The 18,482-nt window shown below is 42.9% G+C and overlaps 1 protein-coding gene across 15 annotated transcripts in view; it reads left to right on the top strand.

The window, feature by feature from the left end:
* The window catches only part of celf4 (CUGBP, Elav-like family member 4), a 1,237,212-nt gene that overhangs the window by 1,153,848 nt on the left and 64,882 nt on the right, over window positions 1-18,482 (top strand). For 10 of the 15 annotated variants that reach the window (XR_009446241.1, XR_007247548.2, XM_048530876.2 and 7 more), the window contains 2 exons: window positions 4,074-4,139; window positions 13,915-13,995. Coding sequence is in view for 13 of the 15 variants with exons in the window: in XM_048530876.2 (XP_048386833.1) it covers window positions 4,074-4,139; window positions 13,915-13,995 (147 nt within the window). In the remaining 2 variants the exon portion in view is untranslated. The remainder of the gene's footprint in view (window positions 1-4,073; window positions 4,140-13,914; window positions 13,996-18,482) is intronic. The other 5 variants (XM_048530893.2, XM_048530849.2, XM_048530867.2 and 2 more) reach the window with 1 other exon arrangement.

Raw genomic sequence — 18,482 nt, 5'->3', positions numbered from 1 at the left:
CTTTTTAAAAAATTTTGCATAGAATTCCAGAGGCGCATAGTTAAAAGGGGGAATAGCACATTCATGATTAAGCTGATCTTTTTAATCCATGAAGCTACAAAGAAGGTTACAGTGCTTTAAGAGCTCATTCCCCTTTGCTGCTTCCTTGTTACTGCATGTTGCATTTTGTGTAAAAGTCTTTTAAATAAATGCCCTTAGCCTTTCAGCTTTGCAGTATGTAATACTGAAATATTCATAGAAGATGCTTGAATTTATTTGTTTATTGAGCTGATGTCTGATGTCAGTTCTATGCTGCAGGCTTGAGCTTCACTTAGCTTCCATCAGATAGAGTAGAATCTTGTCTCCCTCAAACTATTTGTAATAAAATTCAGATTTCCGAGGCTTACAGGCTATTGTGCAAACACGCTGTGCCATTCATTTCACTTAATTTTGGATTATATGTTGGAGTCCATATGACAACATAAATATCAGTCAAATATTCCAGTGAGTGTAGCACAGCCTTGTTAGGAAAGATGACTGCACTGATTTGGTGTCAAACCTTTCTGGGCTGAAAGGGTAAAGCAATTACATGCGGAAAAGTCAACATTAATTCCTGTTTGATTTATCTTTTTTTTGCTCACTTCATTTAATTAACTTGTTCCAACTGCACTTACTCGCATCATTTCCCAGTCGAGCAGAAATATAGGCATCTCCCGGGGAAACTTTGCAAAATGGCTGACACTCTACATCAGAGTGACCCAGGTTTATTTGCCTGAATCTCCTGTAAGGTGTTTACTGTTTCTCTGTTTGGTTCCTCCCTGACATGGCAGACAATAGTATTTGTATTTTAGAATAAAATATTAGACTTCACAAGGATGTTGAAAGTAAATCAAAGATCAGTTGGTAGGTGTACTGCATGATGTGATTTTGAACTACACAGATCAGAAAACTACAGTTTTAACTGACAATATGTGCTTAATTTGCTTGTCTACGTTAAGCAGCAGTTAGTGCACCGTAACAGGCTTCAGTTTCCCTGGAATACTGGGGGATAAATAATATTGGTTTTCTGCTCCTAGTTGCCATCTGGTGGTCCTAGATGAAAAGTGCAGATGCTTGCAAGCTCAGCACTGATACATGAATTGGCAGGATGGCATCATTACCCAGCCTTGTGAAGACTAGTCACTTAAGCGAGGTACTGGTAGCAAATCAGCCTCTCTTGAATAAGAGAAAAATGAGAGGAAAGCAAGAAAGATAATTTAAAATCTGAAATTGTGTGATGATGAATGAAAAGGCAAAGAGCCGGTGCAATGCACTTCTTCAGTGCATTATTGCCTTTTATCAACACATTGACCAACTTGCAGTACTCAAAGTGTTAAATAAGTCGGCTTGGTTAATAATATTCTGTGCAATTGCCTATGTTCTGCAATAGTTTTACTTAAACGGGATTCATACTGTCTAATTAGCATATTGAGCTGCATTGTCTTCAATTATAAATGTGGTTCTTGAATAATCCATCTTCATATGAAAGTGTGATATTAGTAAGAGGAATGTTTTCTTCTGTGTATTTTTTTCTGTCTCTCTTATTAATTACTTTAATTTGCTATTACTGCCATCAAGAATGTAGATTAGCAAAGTGTTCTCGCTGCAGACAATGCAACTGAGAGCAGGTAAAGTATATTTGGGAAGATGCTGTCATTTTAAAATAAAATGAGGATAAATTTGAGTCCTCAGAAGATAGGAATGACTATTTTTATTTCTCTCCCACATATTGTTTTCAGCATCAGGAGGTGGTTTTGAAAATCTAAACCTCCTCGCTCCCAAAAAGCTGCTTTTGGACTCCTGTGGCACACTGGTAGTGTCCCTACCTCTGGGTCAGAAGGTCCGAGTTCAATATTTACCTTCTCCAGAAGTGCGTCACAACATGCCTGAACAGGTTGCTTGTTTTAAAAATGCTGTTGAAATTTAAATCAGTTGCCAAATTCAAATCAAGGTTGTTTGATTTTTTTTGACGGATCTCTATCTAATGATACAGAATCAATGCATTGCCTTTAGCCTTTCATGGGAAGTGATCACTGTGGCCCAAGCCTAACTGGTCTTAAACTGAGCAGGCCATTTCAGACTCATTCACATTTGTGTGGGTTAAGAATCACACATTGGCCAGAAGAGGTAAGGATGGTGCCTTTCCTTGAGAGAATTAGTGAACCCAGCATTTTATTAATGAGAGCATCATGCTTGCCAATACTGAAACTAGCTTTCAGTTTCAGATTGATTAACTGAATATGAATTCCATCAATTGCCATAGGGTCGGGGGAGGGGGGGGTGGAGTTTGATTTGAATCCTTGTCCTGAGACCATTAAACTGGATGACCAATCACTGACACAATCACTAGAACATCATCTCTCTACGATTTAGTCAAAAGGCAGGAATCACTCAAGGCACTGAGAAACAAAACTTGAAGGATCCCATTCAAACAGTGCTCAGTTCTGGTGATCCGTTCTCCTGCCACAAAAAGGGTAGGAGCTTAGTTATGCAAGTAAATCAGAGTCCTGTAATTATTTTTGTTGTTATTGATGGCCCTCATTCAGTATTAACGAATGCTCCATACCAGGGCATGTTCAGCTAGAATGTAAACATTTGTTTGTCCAGTTGTGTCTAATCAGATCCCAAATTGGTCCAAATCTAGCCACATAGTCATTCCATCAAAAAAAGCCAGCTATATCCACCTTCATAATATTCACAATCTGCCCCTCTCTCATCTTGTCTGCTGAAACCCTCTTCCATGCCTTTGATACCCCTTGGATTTGACTGTTGCAATGATTTCCTGGGTTGCCTTCCTTCTTACATCCTACATAGACTTTAATAAGTTCAGACCTCCTTAGCCATGTCCAAAATTACACCAAACTGCATGCCCAATTACTCATTTGCTCAGTATTCCACACTGGCTCTGGCTCTGGTCTGACAACAGCTGACTTTTAAAACTCTCCACCTTGTTTTGCTTTAATTGTTTTCCATGGCCTCACCCACTATATCTGTAACCTCCATCATCTCCATAGCAACTTCAAAATGACTGCACCCTCCAAGTCTGACCTCTTGTTCATTGCTTGTTTTCATCAGTCTACTATTGGTGACACTGGCTCCAGCTGCCTTGAAACAAAGTTGACAATATTCCTCTTCAATATTTCTGCCCCATTATCCTTTATGGTGCTCCTTAAAATGCATCACATTGTCTATGTTTTTTAAAATGTTGCCTCATGTTGCCATATACGACACAGTGTCAGTTTGTTTTGATAATTCTTCCTTAAAATGCCATGGGATGTTTTGTTCATTAAAAGTTCCATGTTAGGCTTGTCTAACTGACAGACTGCCTATCGGTCCCACCCGGCCATAAGACCACAATAATAAGGCAGGAGAAGGAGGCCATTCAGCCCCTCAAGCCTGCTCAGCCATTCAGTTGGATCATGGCTGATTCAACATTGCTCAATTCCACTTTCTTTCCTTTATCATGTCACCCTGGTTCCCCTATTGGTCAAGAATCTGTCTGTATCAGCCTCAGTCTTAAACTCTGCCTCCACAGATCACTGCAGCAAGAAATTCCAAAGAATTATAACTCTGAGAGAAGAAATTCCTTCTCACCCCACTCTGAAATTGGCACCTCTTTCTTTTGAGGCTAGCCTCCTGATCATAAATTCTGCCATGAGATGAAACATCCTGTCAGCATTTACCCTATCAAGCCCCTTAAGAATCCTATATGTTTCAATGAAATCTAGTCTCATTCTTCTAAAATCCAGAGAGTAGAGCCCCAACCTGTTCAGTTCATGCTCATAAGACAATCCTGCCATACCAGCGATCATACTAGTGAACCTTCTCTGAACTGCCTCAAATGGAATGTTATCTGTCCTTAAGTATCAAATTCCACAGATTCGCCAGCTTCTTTGTGTGTATGCGTGTGTATGTTTCCTTCAGAACATACAGTTTTGATGTAAGATTCATCCTTTTTTTTTAATCTTGTGTTGATAACTACATTGCAGACATCAGTTATGTGAATCTTACCAAGCAGTGGAATATTAATACATTTCTTCTTTGTGTTTTGACAGCACAAAGCCCAACTGCAGCTGATCCCTTGCAACAAGCATACGCTGGAGTGCAGCAATACGCAGGTCGTTAGTATTAACACTTTGTCTAGCTCTACTTTGAGTCATTTCTAAAACCTTCAATCTTTTCAAAACTCTTCCAGATGTTAACTTTTCAGAAATTCTTTCTTTGTCTGTATATTTTTCCATGTTATTTAACTTCCTAAATGATTTTAAGGCTGATATGTTGCATTGAACGTAACTTTTCTTCTGCTTGGAAAGACATACGCAAGATATACGTGAAACTAAAATGAAAATTAACTGTACAATGCAAACTTTACAGGGTTCATTTCTTACAAAATCTTATGCAGAAAGTAATTAGAATTCTCCATAGCAGTAGACCAGAACGCCCAATTCAGGTTAGTCAGCTGTGTCTGAGCCCCCATTATTATTCAGCAAAGAATCTTTCATCCAGATCTGAGACGCGGTTTAGTGAGTGCGTTCAGGAATACTGGATGATAGAATTTCGTACAGTTTAGCACTATTGCACGGGAATGACAGACAAAAGAGCTTACCCTGGCGCATGTAATTTCGTTTCTCAGATGTAAATTTATGAACCAATATTGATTATGGAGATATGCGTAGTCCTGCCACCTCATATTCTGAACTGAATAAAATAGGAGATGTGACAGTGTGGCTTAGTAATAGAGATTTGTTAGAAAGTGAAGTATAAATAGGACTCTTTAAAGAATTTTATACATGTCAGTACATATTCTATTTACTGAAATATTTAACAACAAAAATAATGAAATATTATGTATTCTATGTCTATATTTTATCACCAATTTCATACATTTTGTGTACTAGCCATGGATCAGTGGGTAACAATCTCACATCTGAGTAGGTTTTGTGGTGTTGAACCCTACTCCAGTATTCAAGTGCAAAGATCAATGGTGACAATTAAGTGTAGTATTGTGGGAGTGCTGCACTGTCAAGAGTGCCATCTTTCAGATGAGCAATTAAACTGCAAAGCTGACATCTTTCTCAAATGGATGTAAAACATGCCATCGCACTATTTCAAAGAAGACACAAGAGGTATCCCTGTATACTGGCCAATACTTATCCTGCATCGATACCACAAAAACACCTTAACTGATCATTATCTCATTACTGTTTGCTGTGTGCAAATATGTGATATAATAAAACAGTACAATCCATCCCAGGAACAGGCCCTTCAGCCCTCTAAGCCTGTGCCGATTCCTACTCCTTATTTAGACATGTTATTTGTTGCCTATGCATGGTACCTATCCCGCTGTTTGTCTCCCATTCACTTGTTTATTAAGATATGCCTTAAACGTTGCTAATGTGCTTGTTCCTACCACCTCCACTTAGAGTGCATTCCAGGCACCCACTGTGGAAAAAATTGTCCCCGCATGTATCCCCTAAACTTACCTCCTCTCACCTTGAACCTATGCCCTCTTGTAGTTGACCATTCTACCCTGCGAAAAAGGCTCTGACTGTTCACCCTATCTATGCTTCTCATAAGTTCGCAGATCTCTTTCAGGTCGCCCCCTCAGCCTCTATCTTCCCAGTGAAAACAATCTAAGTTTATCCAACCTCTCTTCATAACTAAATCCAAAATGTATGCATTTGTCCAAATTAAACTCCATCTGTCATTTCTTTGCAAGATATCTATATCCTGTTGTATCCTTTGACAATCCTCCATATTATCTGCAATTCCATCAATTTTGTTGCCATCCGCAAACATACTAATCAGACTACCTACAAATTCCTCCATATCTTTTATACATATATTACAAACAACAAACGTCCCAGCACTAAACCCTGTGGAACACTACTAGTTTCTGATCTCCATTACAAAAAGCACCCTTCCGCTGCTACTCTCTGCCCTCTATGATGTAGCCAGTTTTATATCCATCAAGCCAGCTCACCCTGGATCCCAGGAGACTCTACCTTTTGTACCAGCCTGCCTTGAAGTACCTTGTCAAATGCCTTACTAAAGCCTACGTAGACAACGTCTGCTATCCTTCCCTCATCAATCATTCTTGTCACCTCCCCAAAGAACTCAATCAAGTTGTTGAGACAGGACCTTCCCCACACAAGCCCATTGCTGCCTAACACTAACAACTCCATTTGCTATCAAATGTGAATAAATCCTATCTCTCAGTATCTTCACTAACAGCTTCCCCAATACTGGTGTCAGGCTCTCCGGCCTGTAATTATCTCTGTTTCCCTTCTTAAACAAAAGAACAACATCGGCGATTCTCCAGTCCCCTGAAACCTGATCCAAGGCCAAAGAGGATGAAACTTCTTAAGACCCAAGCTGTTTCCACCCTTGCCTGCCGCAGTATCGTGGGATAGATCCTGCCTGGACCAGGTGACCTTCTACCTTAAAGTATTTAATGACACCCAACACTTCCTCCTTTATTATGTTGACCTGCCTGAAAGTATTCACATATCCTTCCCTAACCTCATCCCTCATTTTTTGGTGAATACCGATGTAAAGTACTCATTAAGGATCTCATCCATTTCCTCTGGCTCAACACATAACTTCCTTCCTTTATCCTTGAGGTGGCTTACTCTTTCCTTTGCTACCTTCTTATTCTTAATTTATGTAGAAAATGCCTTGGGATTCCCCTTAACCCTGCTGGTCAAAGACATGTCAGAACCCCTTTTAGCCTTCCTAACCCCCATTTGAGCTCCTTCCTACTTTCTTCAAGGATTTCAACAGTTTTTAGTTGCCTAGACCGAAGATGTGCTTCATTTCTTTTATGGACTAAGCTGATAATTTCCCCTGTCATCCAAGGTTCCCGAATCCTGCCATTCCTGTCCTTCATTTTCACAGGAACATGCCTGTTCTGCACTCTAATAAATTGGTTCTTAAAAGATTCCTACACATCAGATGTGTATTTATCCTCAAAGAGCCACTCCCAAACCACATTCTGCATTTCATGCCTAACTTGGTCATAGTTGGCCTTCCCCAAATTTAACCACCCTCAGCCAAGGTCCGCTCTTGTCCCTATCCATAATTATCCAAAAACAAAGAGAATTATCATCACAGAGATAACAAAGTGTGGAGTTGGATGAACACAGCAGGCCAAGTAGCATCTTAGGAGCACAAAAACTGACATTTCAGGCCTAGACCCTTCATCAGAAAAGGGGGAGGGGGAGAAGATTCTGAAATAAATGGGGAGAGAGGGGAAGGCAGATCGAAGATGGATAGAGGAGAAGATAGGTGGAGATCTCGGATTCTCCAGCATCCACAGTTCCCATTATCTCTGATACAATTTTAACCTCACTGCGAAGCCTCTTCCAGGGATGCCTAACCTGAAGAAGTTATCCTCCTCCCTCTGGACAAACCTCAGGGGATCTCTCTCCCACTGCAACTCTCCTGTAATCCTCTCCATCTATCTTCTCCTCTATCCATCTTCGATCCGCCTCCCCCTCTCTCCCTATTTATTTCAGAACCCTCTCCCCCTCCCCCTTTTCGGATGAAGGGTCTAGGCCCGAAACGTCAGCTTTTGTGCTCCTTAGATGCTGCTTAGCCTGCTGAGTTCATCCAGCTCCACACTTTGTTATCTCAGATTCTCCAGCATCTGCAGTTCCCATTATCTCTGATACTGAATTATCATCACTATTCTTACAATGCTCCCCTACCGAAGCTTCGGTCACCTGGTTGGGCTCGTTTTGCAATACCAGGCCCAGAACAGTCCCCTCCCACGTTGGACTATCCACATACTGTATCAAAAATCCCTCATGGACACACCTTACAACTTGCTCCTCATTCGAATCTCCAGCACTTAAGGGACTTCCAGTCAATATGAGGGAAGTTAAAATCAGCGACCAGAACGACCTTATTATTGTCACATCTTTCTGGAATCATATTGGCTACCAAGTTTTCTATATGACAGAAATGACTACGCTTCAAAATGTTTCATTGACTGTAAACTGTTTTAGGATAATCTGAGATCATGAAATTTGTTTTGTAGGAATGTCTTTTTGTAGCATTTACACTATTCCCTTGCACTCCCCTGTCAGAGTAATACACAAGAAATCCTGTAGATTTCCAGTGATTCCAATATTTATTTTCATCCTGCATTTAAATAACATAATGTCAACGACACTAATATTAGCAGGACCATTGGTTTGAATTTTTAGATAGCAGGCTAAATTTTCCATGGATTCGGTGAACACTCAGCTCTAGACCTCAAAATAATTGGCTACTCTACTAACATGCAACTTGCATAATGTCAACACAACTTTTTTTTTGTTAATCATAATAATAGAATGGCTTAAAGTAATTTGTGGCACCAGAAACAACTAGAGAGAAGGAGATAGTTTTGATGGGCAAAGGAAAGCGCACTTTTCCTCAGAGTTATTTGTCAGAAAGCTGAAATGTCTAATAGGTATTTTTAGTTCATGCAATTGGTTTCTTGGACATAAAGAGACCGTAAAAGAATTGAAGCAACAAAGAAGATACTTCTTTCTTAATGTCTTTGATGTGGTTTGATATCACACTTATAATGTAGAAATATTTTCATTTTGTTATCTGACCTTTCAGATATTAAATTGCTACTGCTTATTGCAATATATTTCCAAATGAGGAAAATGTTTCACAAACTCACTTTGGCAATAATGGAATCATTGCATGCATCCTGAATTGATTCAATTTTGTGACCAGAGATAATGGGAACTGCAGATGCTGGAGAATCCGAGATAACAAAGTGTGGAGCTGGATGAACACAGCAGGCCAAGCAGCATCTTAGGAGCGCAAAAGCTGACAATTCGGGCCTAGACCCTTCATCAGAAAAGGAGGAGGGGGAGAGGGTTCTGAAATAAATAGGGAGAGAGGGGGAGGCGGATTGAAGATGGATAGAGGAGAAGATAGGTGGAGAGGAGACAGACAAGTCAAAGAGACAGGGATGGAGCCAGTAGAGGTGAGTGTAGGTGGGGAGGTAGGGAAGGGATAGGTCACTCCAGGGAGGACAGACAGGTCAAGGGGGTGGGATGAGGTTAGTAGGTAGGAAATGGAGGTGCAGCTTGAGGTGAGAGGAGGGGATAGGTGAGAGGAAGAACAGGTTAGGGAGGCGGGGACGAGCTGGGCTGGTTTTGGGATGCAGTGGGGGAGGGGAGATTTTGAAGCTGATGAAATGCCACTCGTAAGTTGCAGGAACAACAACTCATATTCCGCTTGGGAACCCTGCAGCCCAATGGTATCAATGTGGATTTCACCAGCTTCAAACTCTCCCCTCCCCCCACTCATCCCAAATGGATGTGCATCTTCCTCTCACCTATCCCCTCCTCCCATCTCAAGCCACACCTCCATTTCCTACATACTAACCTCATCCCGCCCCCTTGACTTGTCCGTCCTCCCTGGACTGACCAATCCACTCCCTACCTTCCCACTTATACTCTCCTCTCCACCTATCTTCTCCTCTATGCATCTTCGATCCGCCTCCCCCTCTCTCCCTATTTATTTCAGATCCCTCTCCCCAACCCCCTTTTCTGATGAAGGGTCTAGGCCCGAAACGTCAGCTTTTGTGCTCCTGAGATGCTGCTTGGCCTGCTGTGTTCATCCAGCCTCACACTTCTGTTATCCCTTGATTCAATTTTAATTGGTTTTTAGATCAGCATGAGAATGTTCTTAGTAATCTGTCCTAAGAATGATTACATTAGTGAAGTTATACTGCAGTTATTTTTCGTTGCAGTGCAAGGTTTACACCAAACATTAGGTGCACTTCAGAAGCGCCTCGTTGTCCACTTAGCACTCTCTGGTACACTTTTTTATATCTATGCAGCAGATGGGTTGCAATGTAAAGAATATCAGAGTTCTTAATTTTGTTCTGTTCGAAAAAGGAGCACATTACATCAAAAGTAATTATATTCCGAACAGCGATGTAGAGAATGACAGATGTCCATGAGAGAGATTCAGCTTTTGGAAATATGTGGTGCAGTATACTTTCCATTTTCTACCATTGCAGCTATTTGGTGCCCAGTAATAATAAGGGCCACTAGAGGGAGAGAGATGGGTTCTCAGATTATACACCATTCACCTGACCTATAACCAGGCAGATCATTCAGGGTCTGCTATCAACATGCTGTTCAGAAAGCCAGGCAATTGTATGCTACAAAGTAGGCAAGAGTAACAGATCTTTCTCCAAGAAGTGATAAACTAAAACTGAATCTCCTGTAACAATTTAGAATCAATCTTTTCCCCATGTGGGGAATCATTTCACTGGTGAATTCCTTATCACTCTATGACATCAAATATAGAGATCAAACAAATTCTTTGCAGAAATAAGATTGGTTTGTTTTTACTCTGTTTCTACCACAAGTTACTGCTTTACTTTTGATATGATAAGATTAAAGGTGTAAACATCAGTCCCAAATTGTTACTGTCCCAGAGGCATCTTTATTCAAACTTAAAATGGTGCAAAGATCGCAATTAACCTAGGAATTACTAAACATTATTTATTCAGTTTCAGTACAGAACAAATCAACACGCAAATAAAATCTTATTTAGGATAAACTCATTGACTAAGCACCAAATTAAACAGCACACTTTAGAAGAATTATGTGATGGTTGTCCAGGAATTATTACATCAATTACAATACTGAAAGCAGGAACGGGCAACATTTATTAACATATATAAATGCCAGGAATAGACATATTTATAAAAAGTACAATATACTAACTCTTTACATGGCAACATTATCAGAATGTGGTGAATTTAAAGTAAACTCAGATGTTTAGCTGCAGCAGGTTGGACCTGTATCTTCAGAGCAGCAGCATAGACGTCTATATTTTGAGTCCAATCTCATCATCAGTATGCCACCACCTACATTTCTTTGGACATCTGCTGTTTCTCACTATGAAAAAAATACGTTTTTCCTTCTATTTCCGAGCTGGATGGCCTCACAATTGCCTGCTTTGAAATCCATTGTCTCAGATTAACCCATTTCTTTCACTATCTCTTTGAAATTTTATGCTTCCTTACCGTACCCATATATCATTTTAGTAAAAAGCGATTTTTGGTTTAAATAGCAAAAGAAGGGACCAGCATAGCTTAATGGAAAGACTGTGAGGTTATGATGAACCTTGAGTACAGAGAACACAGAAGAAAAGTGAATGGCAGACCATAATAGAAAATACATTTTTGGGACAAGAATAAAAGGAAGTAATTCACATACTCTACATTGGTTGAGGTTGAGATTTAAGTTTGGTTAATAACTCTGGAATTGCAAACCATTCTTAATAATGGTAACCATGAAAGTATCATTGATTGTTTTAAAAACTCATCTGGCTCACTAAGGTCCCCTTAATGGATAGAAATCTGCTATCTGAACATGTTCTACCTACATGTGACTCCCCCATATCCACAACAGTATGGTTGATTGACCTTTGACTGTGCCAGTTGTACTAAACTGATCGACCACTTTGAGGGCAAGTAGAACCTTGCAATCGATGCCTACATCCCAACAAAAAGTATTGCCAGTTCATTATAAATTATTTTCTCAGTAGTTCCCCATCGCATTCCTATTTTTTAGGAGCAGTGTAGGCGCCTTCTGTGTCTGGAGTAGTCTTTTTAAGAGGATTAATGGATTTAGTGGAGAAAGGACACTCACCTGAAGCATAAGCATTGGCACGGACATGGCTGACTGGCCTGCTTCTCTGTTGTAAATGCTATACAATGCAATGTAATCTAGCGAGTTTTGAGAAGATTTGTAGCTCAGGTTGAGGTTCTGGATGTGAGTTTGCTCGCTGAGCTGGAAGGTTAGTTTTCAGACGTTTCGTCACCATTCTAGGTAACATCATCAGTGAGCCTCCGATGAAGCGCTGGTGTTATGTCCCGCTTTCTATTTATCTGTTATCAGATAAATAGAAAGCGGGACATAACACACCAGTGCTTCATCGGAGGCTCACTGATGATGTTACCTAGAATGGTGACGAAACGTCTGAAAACTAACCTTCCAGCTCAGCGAGCAAACTCACATCCGCAATGTAATCTGTTTCATGGTGTTGATTGAAGCAGAAATGCAATGTAGGAAGTACACTTTACTCTTCAAGAATTCCATGTGATCTGCTACATAGATCTAAACAGGGCCTTGTTTTATCATCACAACTAAAAGATGACCCCTTTGGCAATACTGTCCTCCCTCTGTCTTGCAGTCAACTGTTATCCTAAATTATAGGTACAGGTTCTTGTTTAGGGCTTACACAGGTACACTTCTGACTTCTGGATAACATTGAGTTAACCTACACAATTGAAAATAAATTTCTGGCAAAGGCCAAATCTTAAGATGTTTATACAATCATAATTCAAGACAAGTTAACAGGTGGGGAATCTCCTTCTATTGTCGAGATGTTTGCTATTGCAGATGGAGATTGAATTTTTAACTAAAAGGGAAAATTTTTAGAGCAGTGCAATGGAGAAAAGCTGAGGTTCATTGAACAAATTCGATCATTCTTTCACCAAGCTGGCACATATAACATTGGGCTTTCTTACTGTACTACTAGATTCTATGATTCTATAGATGTGTAGTTTGGTGGGTCAATTCATCTTTTCCAAATAATTGTTGAAGTGTACTTCTTATGATGCAGCGTTTATTTTAACTGAGTTTGAGTTTCACCATAAAATGGATCAATCAACCAAATGCCACATGCTAACTCCTGAATTGTTGGAGGGATTTATACAGTGATAGAGCTTTGAGATAATAATGAGTATACTGTCCGCGACAGTTCCTCTCACAAAACAAAAATTGACAGTCGTAGCGGCAATATTTGAAGGAAGGAGAGGATCCTGCCCCAAGGAAGATCTGTAAACTGTGCACCTTAGTAATTCAAAGCAGCATTGGTACAATTCATGCAGATCCTAAATAAAAACCAAAAGAACTGCGGATGCTGTAAATCAGGAACAAAACCAAAGTTGCTGGAAAAGCTCAGCAGGTCTGCAGGCTTTTGTTATTCTTCCAGCAACTTTGTTTTTGTTCATGCAGATCCTATGCTGACTAAAGTGAACATAATGAGGCAGGTAGTATCAAACTGGCCAGCAATTAAAAGACTTCTGATTTGACTTCAGTGCATAGGAAATTCAAGACTGGTGTGTAACAGCTAGCCTACTGAACATTGCCCATTTAACACAATGTTGAACCAAAGTCAAAGTTATCTACAGAGATTCAATGGGAAAAGAAAACCAGACATTTCCCAAAACAACAGGAAAGTGTCACAAATGATTATATTAGCTGCAGCTTTTGACAATAGACTTGCTGCGAGTCCCCTGACTGTTAACGATTCTAACTTTTACACATAACGCATTATTGTCATATTTAAATGTCAGTGTCCATTACCATTTGTTTTGCATTGATTTTCATTACCTTAGTGAAAAATTTGCAACATTGGCCAAATATAGATGGAATTTTAATGAGGTACGTTTGGGATTGTATTCGCAAGGGAGTAACTGCTTGCCAGAGGCCAATGTTTGTGCTTTGGAGATTTATCAAGATCTTGCCTTGTAGCTATTAACCTGACACAGCTGTCAAATATTTTGGCTGGAGAGATCAAACGACTTCCATTTCAGTGCTAAAATGAGAGAAATCAGTTTCATCCTCACTCACTATAACCTTCGGACATGTCACAAGATTGTTTATCATTCCTTTCTTGAGGCTATATAAAATGCTTGTTTCAGATAACTTTTCCAAGATTTTTAAGCAAAGGAAGAGAGAATATTGCATTAATTTGCATTAAAATTTAAAGTGAGTTTTAACTTTTGTCTACGCAGTTTGTAGTAACTTATAACCAGAACTGAACAATACACTGATTTGCAACATCATCTCTGCATTACAGCTGCCTATCCTGCTGCCTATGGCCAGATTAGTCAAGCCTTTCCACAGCCACCTCCAATGATACCCCAGCAACAGAGAGAAGGTAAGTTATTCACTATATTTATAACGTCGGATAGATTAGCAGGGCAGGTGTTTCATGGACTCATGTTATATGGTATTTATTCGGTGAGCATCATAATTCATGAAAAATGAAGTGATCATTGACTTACTAAGTGGAGTTAATGTTTTCATGTTTAACTATTGAGTCGATTGGGTTGGGTTATGCATCAAGGTAAGTACCAGACTATGCACCATTTCATGCGAGGGTCAATGATATTGACATTCGATGAACAGATAAAACAAAAAAAAACATAGTCCAAGAGAGACCATTGGCATCTCAGTATTAGAAAGAACAAATGTATTAGATAGCTATTAGGGACACTGATCCACATCAAGCATAGGACAGATGAGGAGGTAGGTCCCAAACCTACCTCAGCGAGAATGCCATTAAGCTCATGCAGTTGCCATTACTTTAAATCATATGCTAACTGGTCCCTTTCAAATAATTTCAGAGATAGTAGGAACTGCAGATGCTGAAGAATCTGAGATAACAGAGTGTAGAGCTGGATGAACACAGCAGGTCAAGATGCTGCTGTGTTCATCCAGCTCTACACCTTTCAAATAATGTTGTGTTCAATTTCTACCTGAAACACTGAAACAGGCAGATATAATTTATGATTTCATCGGCAACATCAAAATAATATGTAATAATAAAAGTAATTCTAATCATAATGAAATCTAATAGTCTTATTCTGTGATGGGTTATCAAGTTAGTTTCAAAATTTGTTAGAATCAACAATTTTCTCTAATGCAACACTTAGGCACCAAACTGAGTCAAGTTGGACCTAAGAACATTATTCGGACCTCCTTGCTTTGCCAGCCATCTGGTGCATGCTAGACATCGGAAAATTAAGCCCTTGGTGTCAGTAGAGGGGGTATTGTAATTTAACCCAAATTGCTTTTTTTCTCAGAGATAATGGGAACTGCAGATGCTGGAGATTCCAAGATAATAAAATGTGAGGCTGGATGAACACAGCAGGCCAAGCAGCATCTCAGGAGCACAAAAGCTGACGTTTCGGGCCTAGACCCTTCATCAGAGAGGGGGATGGGGGGAGGGAACTGGAATAAATAGGGAGAGAGGGGGAGGCGGACCAAAGATGGAGAGTAAAGAAGATAGGTGGAGAGGGTGTAGGTGGGGAGGTAGGGAGGGGATAGGTCAGTCCAGGGAAGACGGACAGGTCAAGGAGGTGGGATGAGGTTAGTAGGTAGCTGGGGGTGCGGCTTGGGGTGGGAGGAAGGGATGGGTGAGAGGAAGAACCGGTTAGGGAGGCAGAGACAGGTTGGACTGGTTTTGGGATGCAGTGGGTGGGGGGGAAGAGCTGGGCTGGTTGTGTGGTGCAGTGGGGGGAGGGGATGAACTGGGCTGGTTTAGGGATGCAGTGGGGGAAGGGGAGATTTTGAAACTGGTGAAGTCCACATTGATACCATATGGCTGCAGGGTTCCCAGGCGGAATATGAGTTGCTGTTCCTGCAACCTTCGGGTGGCATCATTGTGGCAGTGCAGGAGGCCCATGATGGACATGTCATCAAGAGAATGGGAGGGGGAGTGGAAATGGTTTGCGACTGGGAGGTGCAGTTGTTTGTTGCGAACTGAGCGGAGGTGTTCTGCAAAGCGGTCCCCAAGCCTCCGCACCTACACCCTCTCCACCTATCTTCTTTACTCTCCATCTTCGGTCCGCCTCCCCCTCTCTCCCTATTTATTCCAGTTCCCTCCCCCCATCCCCCTCTCTGATGAAGGGTCTAGGCCCGAAACGTCAGCTTTTGTGCTCCTGAGATGCTGCTTGGCCTGCTGTGTTCATCCAGCCTCACATTTTATTATCTTGCTTTTTTTCTCGTCAGGTTATGGGATAGCAATCTGGAGCAGAAACTCTGGCTGATGAGGCCAATTGCCAGTCTAACCCACTTTATTTAACTAAGAAATGACTGTGATCAAACATGTTATCCTCTGGTCTGTACTAGTTTCTCACTTGAGAAATGCTTTTAATATCAGGCCGTTAGTTAGATCAGGCACGGTGAGGAGCCAGAGAAACACAGCAGGCCAGGCAGCATCAGAGGAGCAGGAAAGAACAGTCAGTCCTTAGTAAGGGGCTCACCTTTGTCCCCCTACAACCACACATCAACGAATACCAGTCACGGTTGGACATAGAACAGTTTTTCCGCCGCCTTCGCCTCCACGCCTACTTCTTCAACCGGGAACCTAACCCTCCCTCCACTGACCCCTTCACCCGCTTCCAACACAAGTCCTCCTCCTGGACACCACCCCCAGGCCTTCTACCTTCCCTCGACCTCTTCATCTCTAACTGCCGTCGAGACATTAACTGCCTCAACCTCTCCACCCCTCTCACCCACTCCAACCTCTCCCCCGCAGAACGGGCAGCCATCTGCTCCCTCCGCTCCAACCCCAACCTCACCATCAAACCCGCAGACAAGGGCGGCGCAGTGGTAGAATGGCGCACTGACCTCTACATCGCCGAGGCCAAACGCCAACTCTCCGACACCACCTCCTACCGCCCCCTCGATCATGACCCCACACCCGAGCACCAAACCATCATCTCCAACACCATTCATGACCTCATCACCTCAGGGGACCTCCCACCCACAGCCTCCAACCTCATTGTTCCCCAACCCCGCACGGCCCGTTTCTATCTCCTTCCCAAAATCCACAAACCTGCCTGCCCTGGTCGACACATTGTCTCAGCCTGTTCCTGCCCCACCGAACTCATCTCCACCTATCTGGACTCCATTTTCTCCCCTTTGGTCCAGGAACTCCCTACCTACATCCGTGACACCACCCACGCCCTCCACCTCCTCCAGAACTTCCAATTCCCCGGCCCCCAACACCTCATTTTCACCATGGACGTCCAGTCCCTATACACCTGTATTCCGCATGCAGATGGCCTCAAGGCCCTCCGCTTCTTCCTGTCCCGCAGGCCCGACCAGTCCCCCTTCACCGACACCTTCATCCGCCTAGCCGAACCCGTCCTCACCCTCAACAACTTCTCTTTCGATTCCTCCCACTTTCTACAGACTAAGTGGGTGGCCATGGGCACCCGCATGGGCCCCAGCTATGCCTGCCTCTTTGTAGGTTACGTGGAACAGTCCCTCTTCCGCACCTACACGGGCCCCAAACCCCACCTCTTCCTACGTTACATTGATGACTGTATCGGCGCCGCCTCTTGCTCCCCAGAGGAGCTCGAACAGTTCATCCACTTCACCAACACCTTCCACCCCAACCTTCAGTTCACCTGGGCCATCTCCAACACATCACTCACCTTCCTGGACCTCTCAGTCTCCATCTCAGGCAACCAGCTTGTAACTGATGTCCATTTCAAGCCCACCGACTCCCACAGCTACCTAGAATACACCTCCTCCCACCCACCCTCCTGCAAAAATTCCATCCCCTATTCCCAATTCCTCCGCCTCCGCCGCATCTGCTCCCACGATGAGGCATTCAACTCCCGCACATCCCAGATGTCCAAGTTCTTCAAGGACCACAACTTTCCCCCCACAGTGGTCGAGAACGCCCTTGACCGCGTCTCCCGCATTTCCTGCAACACATCCCTCACACCCCGCCCACGCCACAACCGTCCAAAGAGGATCCCCCTCGTTCTCACATACCACCCCACCAACCTCTGGATACAACGCATCATCCTCCGACCCTTCCGCCATCTACAATCCGACCCCACCACCCAAGACATTTTTCCATCCCCACCCTTGTCTGCTTTCCGGAGAGACCACTCTCTCTGTGACTCCCTTGTTCGCTCCACACTGCCCTCAAACCCCACCACACCCGGCACCTTCCCCTGCAACCGCAGGAAATGCTACACTTGCCCCCACACCCCCTCCCTCACCCCTATCCCAGGCCCCAAGATGACTTTCCATATTAAGCAGAGGTTCACCTGCACATCTGCCAATGTGGTATACTGCATCCACTGTACCCGGTGTGGCTTCCGCTACATTGGGGAAACCAAGCGGAGGCTTGGGGACCGCTTAGCAGAACACCTCCGCTCGGTTCGCGATAAACAACTGCACCTCCCAGTCGCAAACCATTTCCACTCCCACTCCGATTCTTTAGATGACATGTCCATCATGGGCCTCCTGCAGTGCCACAATGATGCCACCCGAAGGTTGCAGGAACAGCAACTCATATTCCGCTTGGGAACCCTGCAGCCCAATGGTATCAATGTGGACTTCACCAGCTTCAAAATCTCCCCTTCCCCCACCGCATCCCTAAACCAGCCCAGTTCGTCCCCTCCCCCCACTGCACCACACAACCAGCCCAGCTCTTCCCCTCCACCCACTGCATCCCAAAACCAGTCCAGCCTGTCTCTGCCTCCCTAACCTGTTCTTCCTCTCACCCATCCCTTCCTCCCACCCCAAGCCGCACCTCCATCTCCTACCTACTAACCTCATCCCAATTCCTTGACCTGTCCGTCTTCCCTGGACTGACCTATCCCCTCCCTACCTCCC

The sequence above is a fragment of the Stegostoma tigrinum genome, chromosome 1 (assembly GCF_030684315.1).
Source record: "Stegostoma tigrinum isolate sSteTig4 chromosome 1, sSteTig4.hap1, whole genome shotgun sequence".
NCBI lineage: Eukaryota > Metazoa > Chordata > Chondrichthyes > Orectolobiformes > Stegostomatidae > Stegostoma > Stegostoma tigrinum.
The sequence above is the reverse complement of the archived record's forward strand: the minus strand, read 5'-3'. Positions and strand labels throughout refer to the sequence as shown.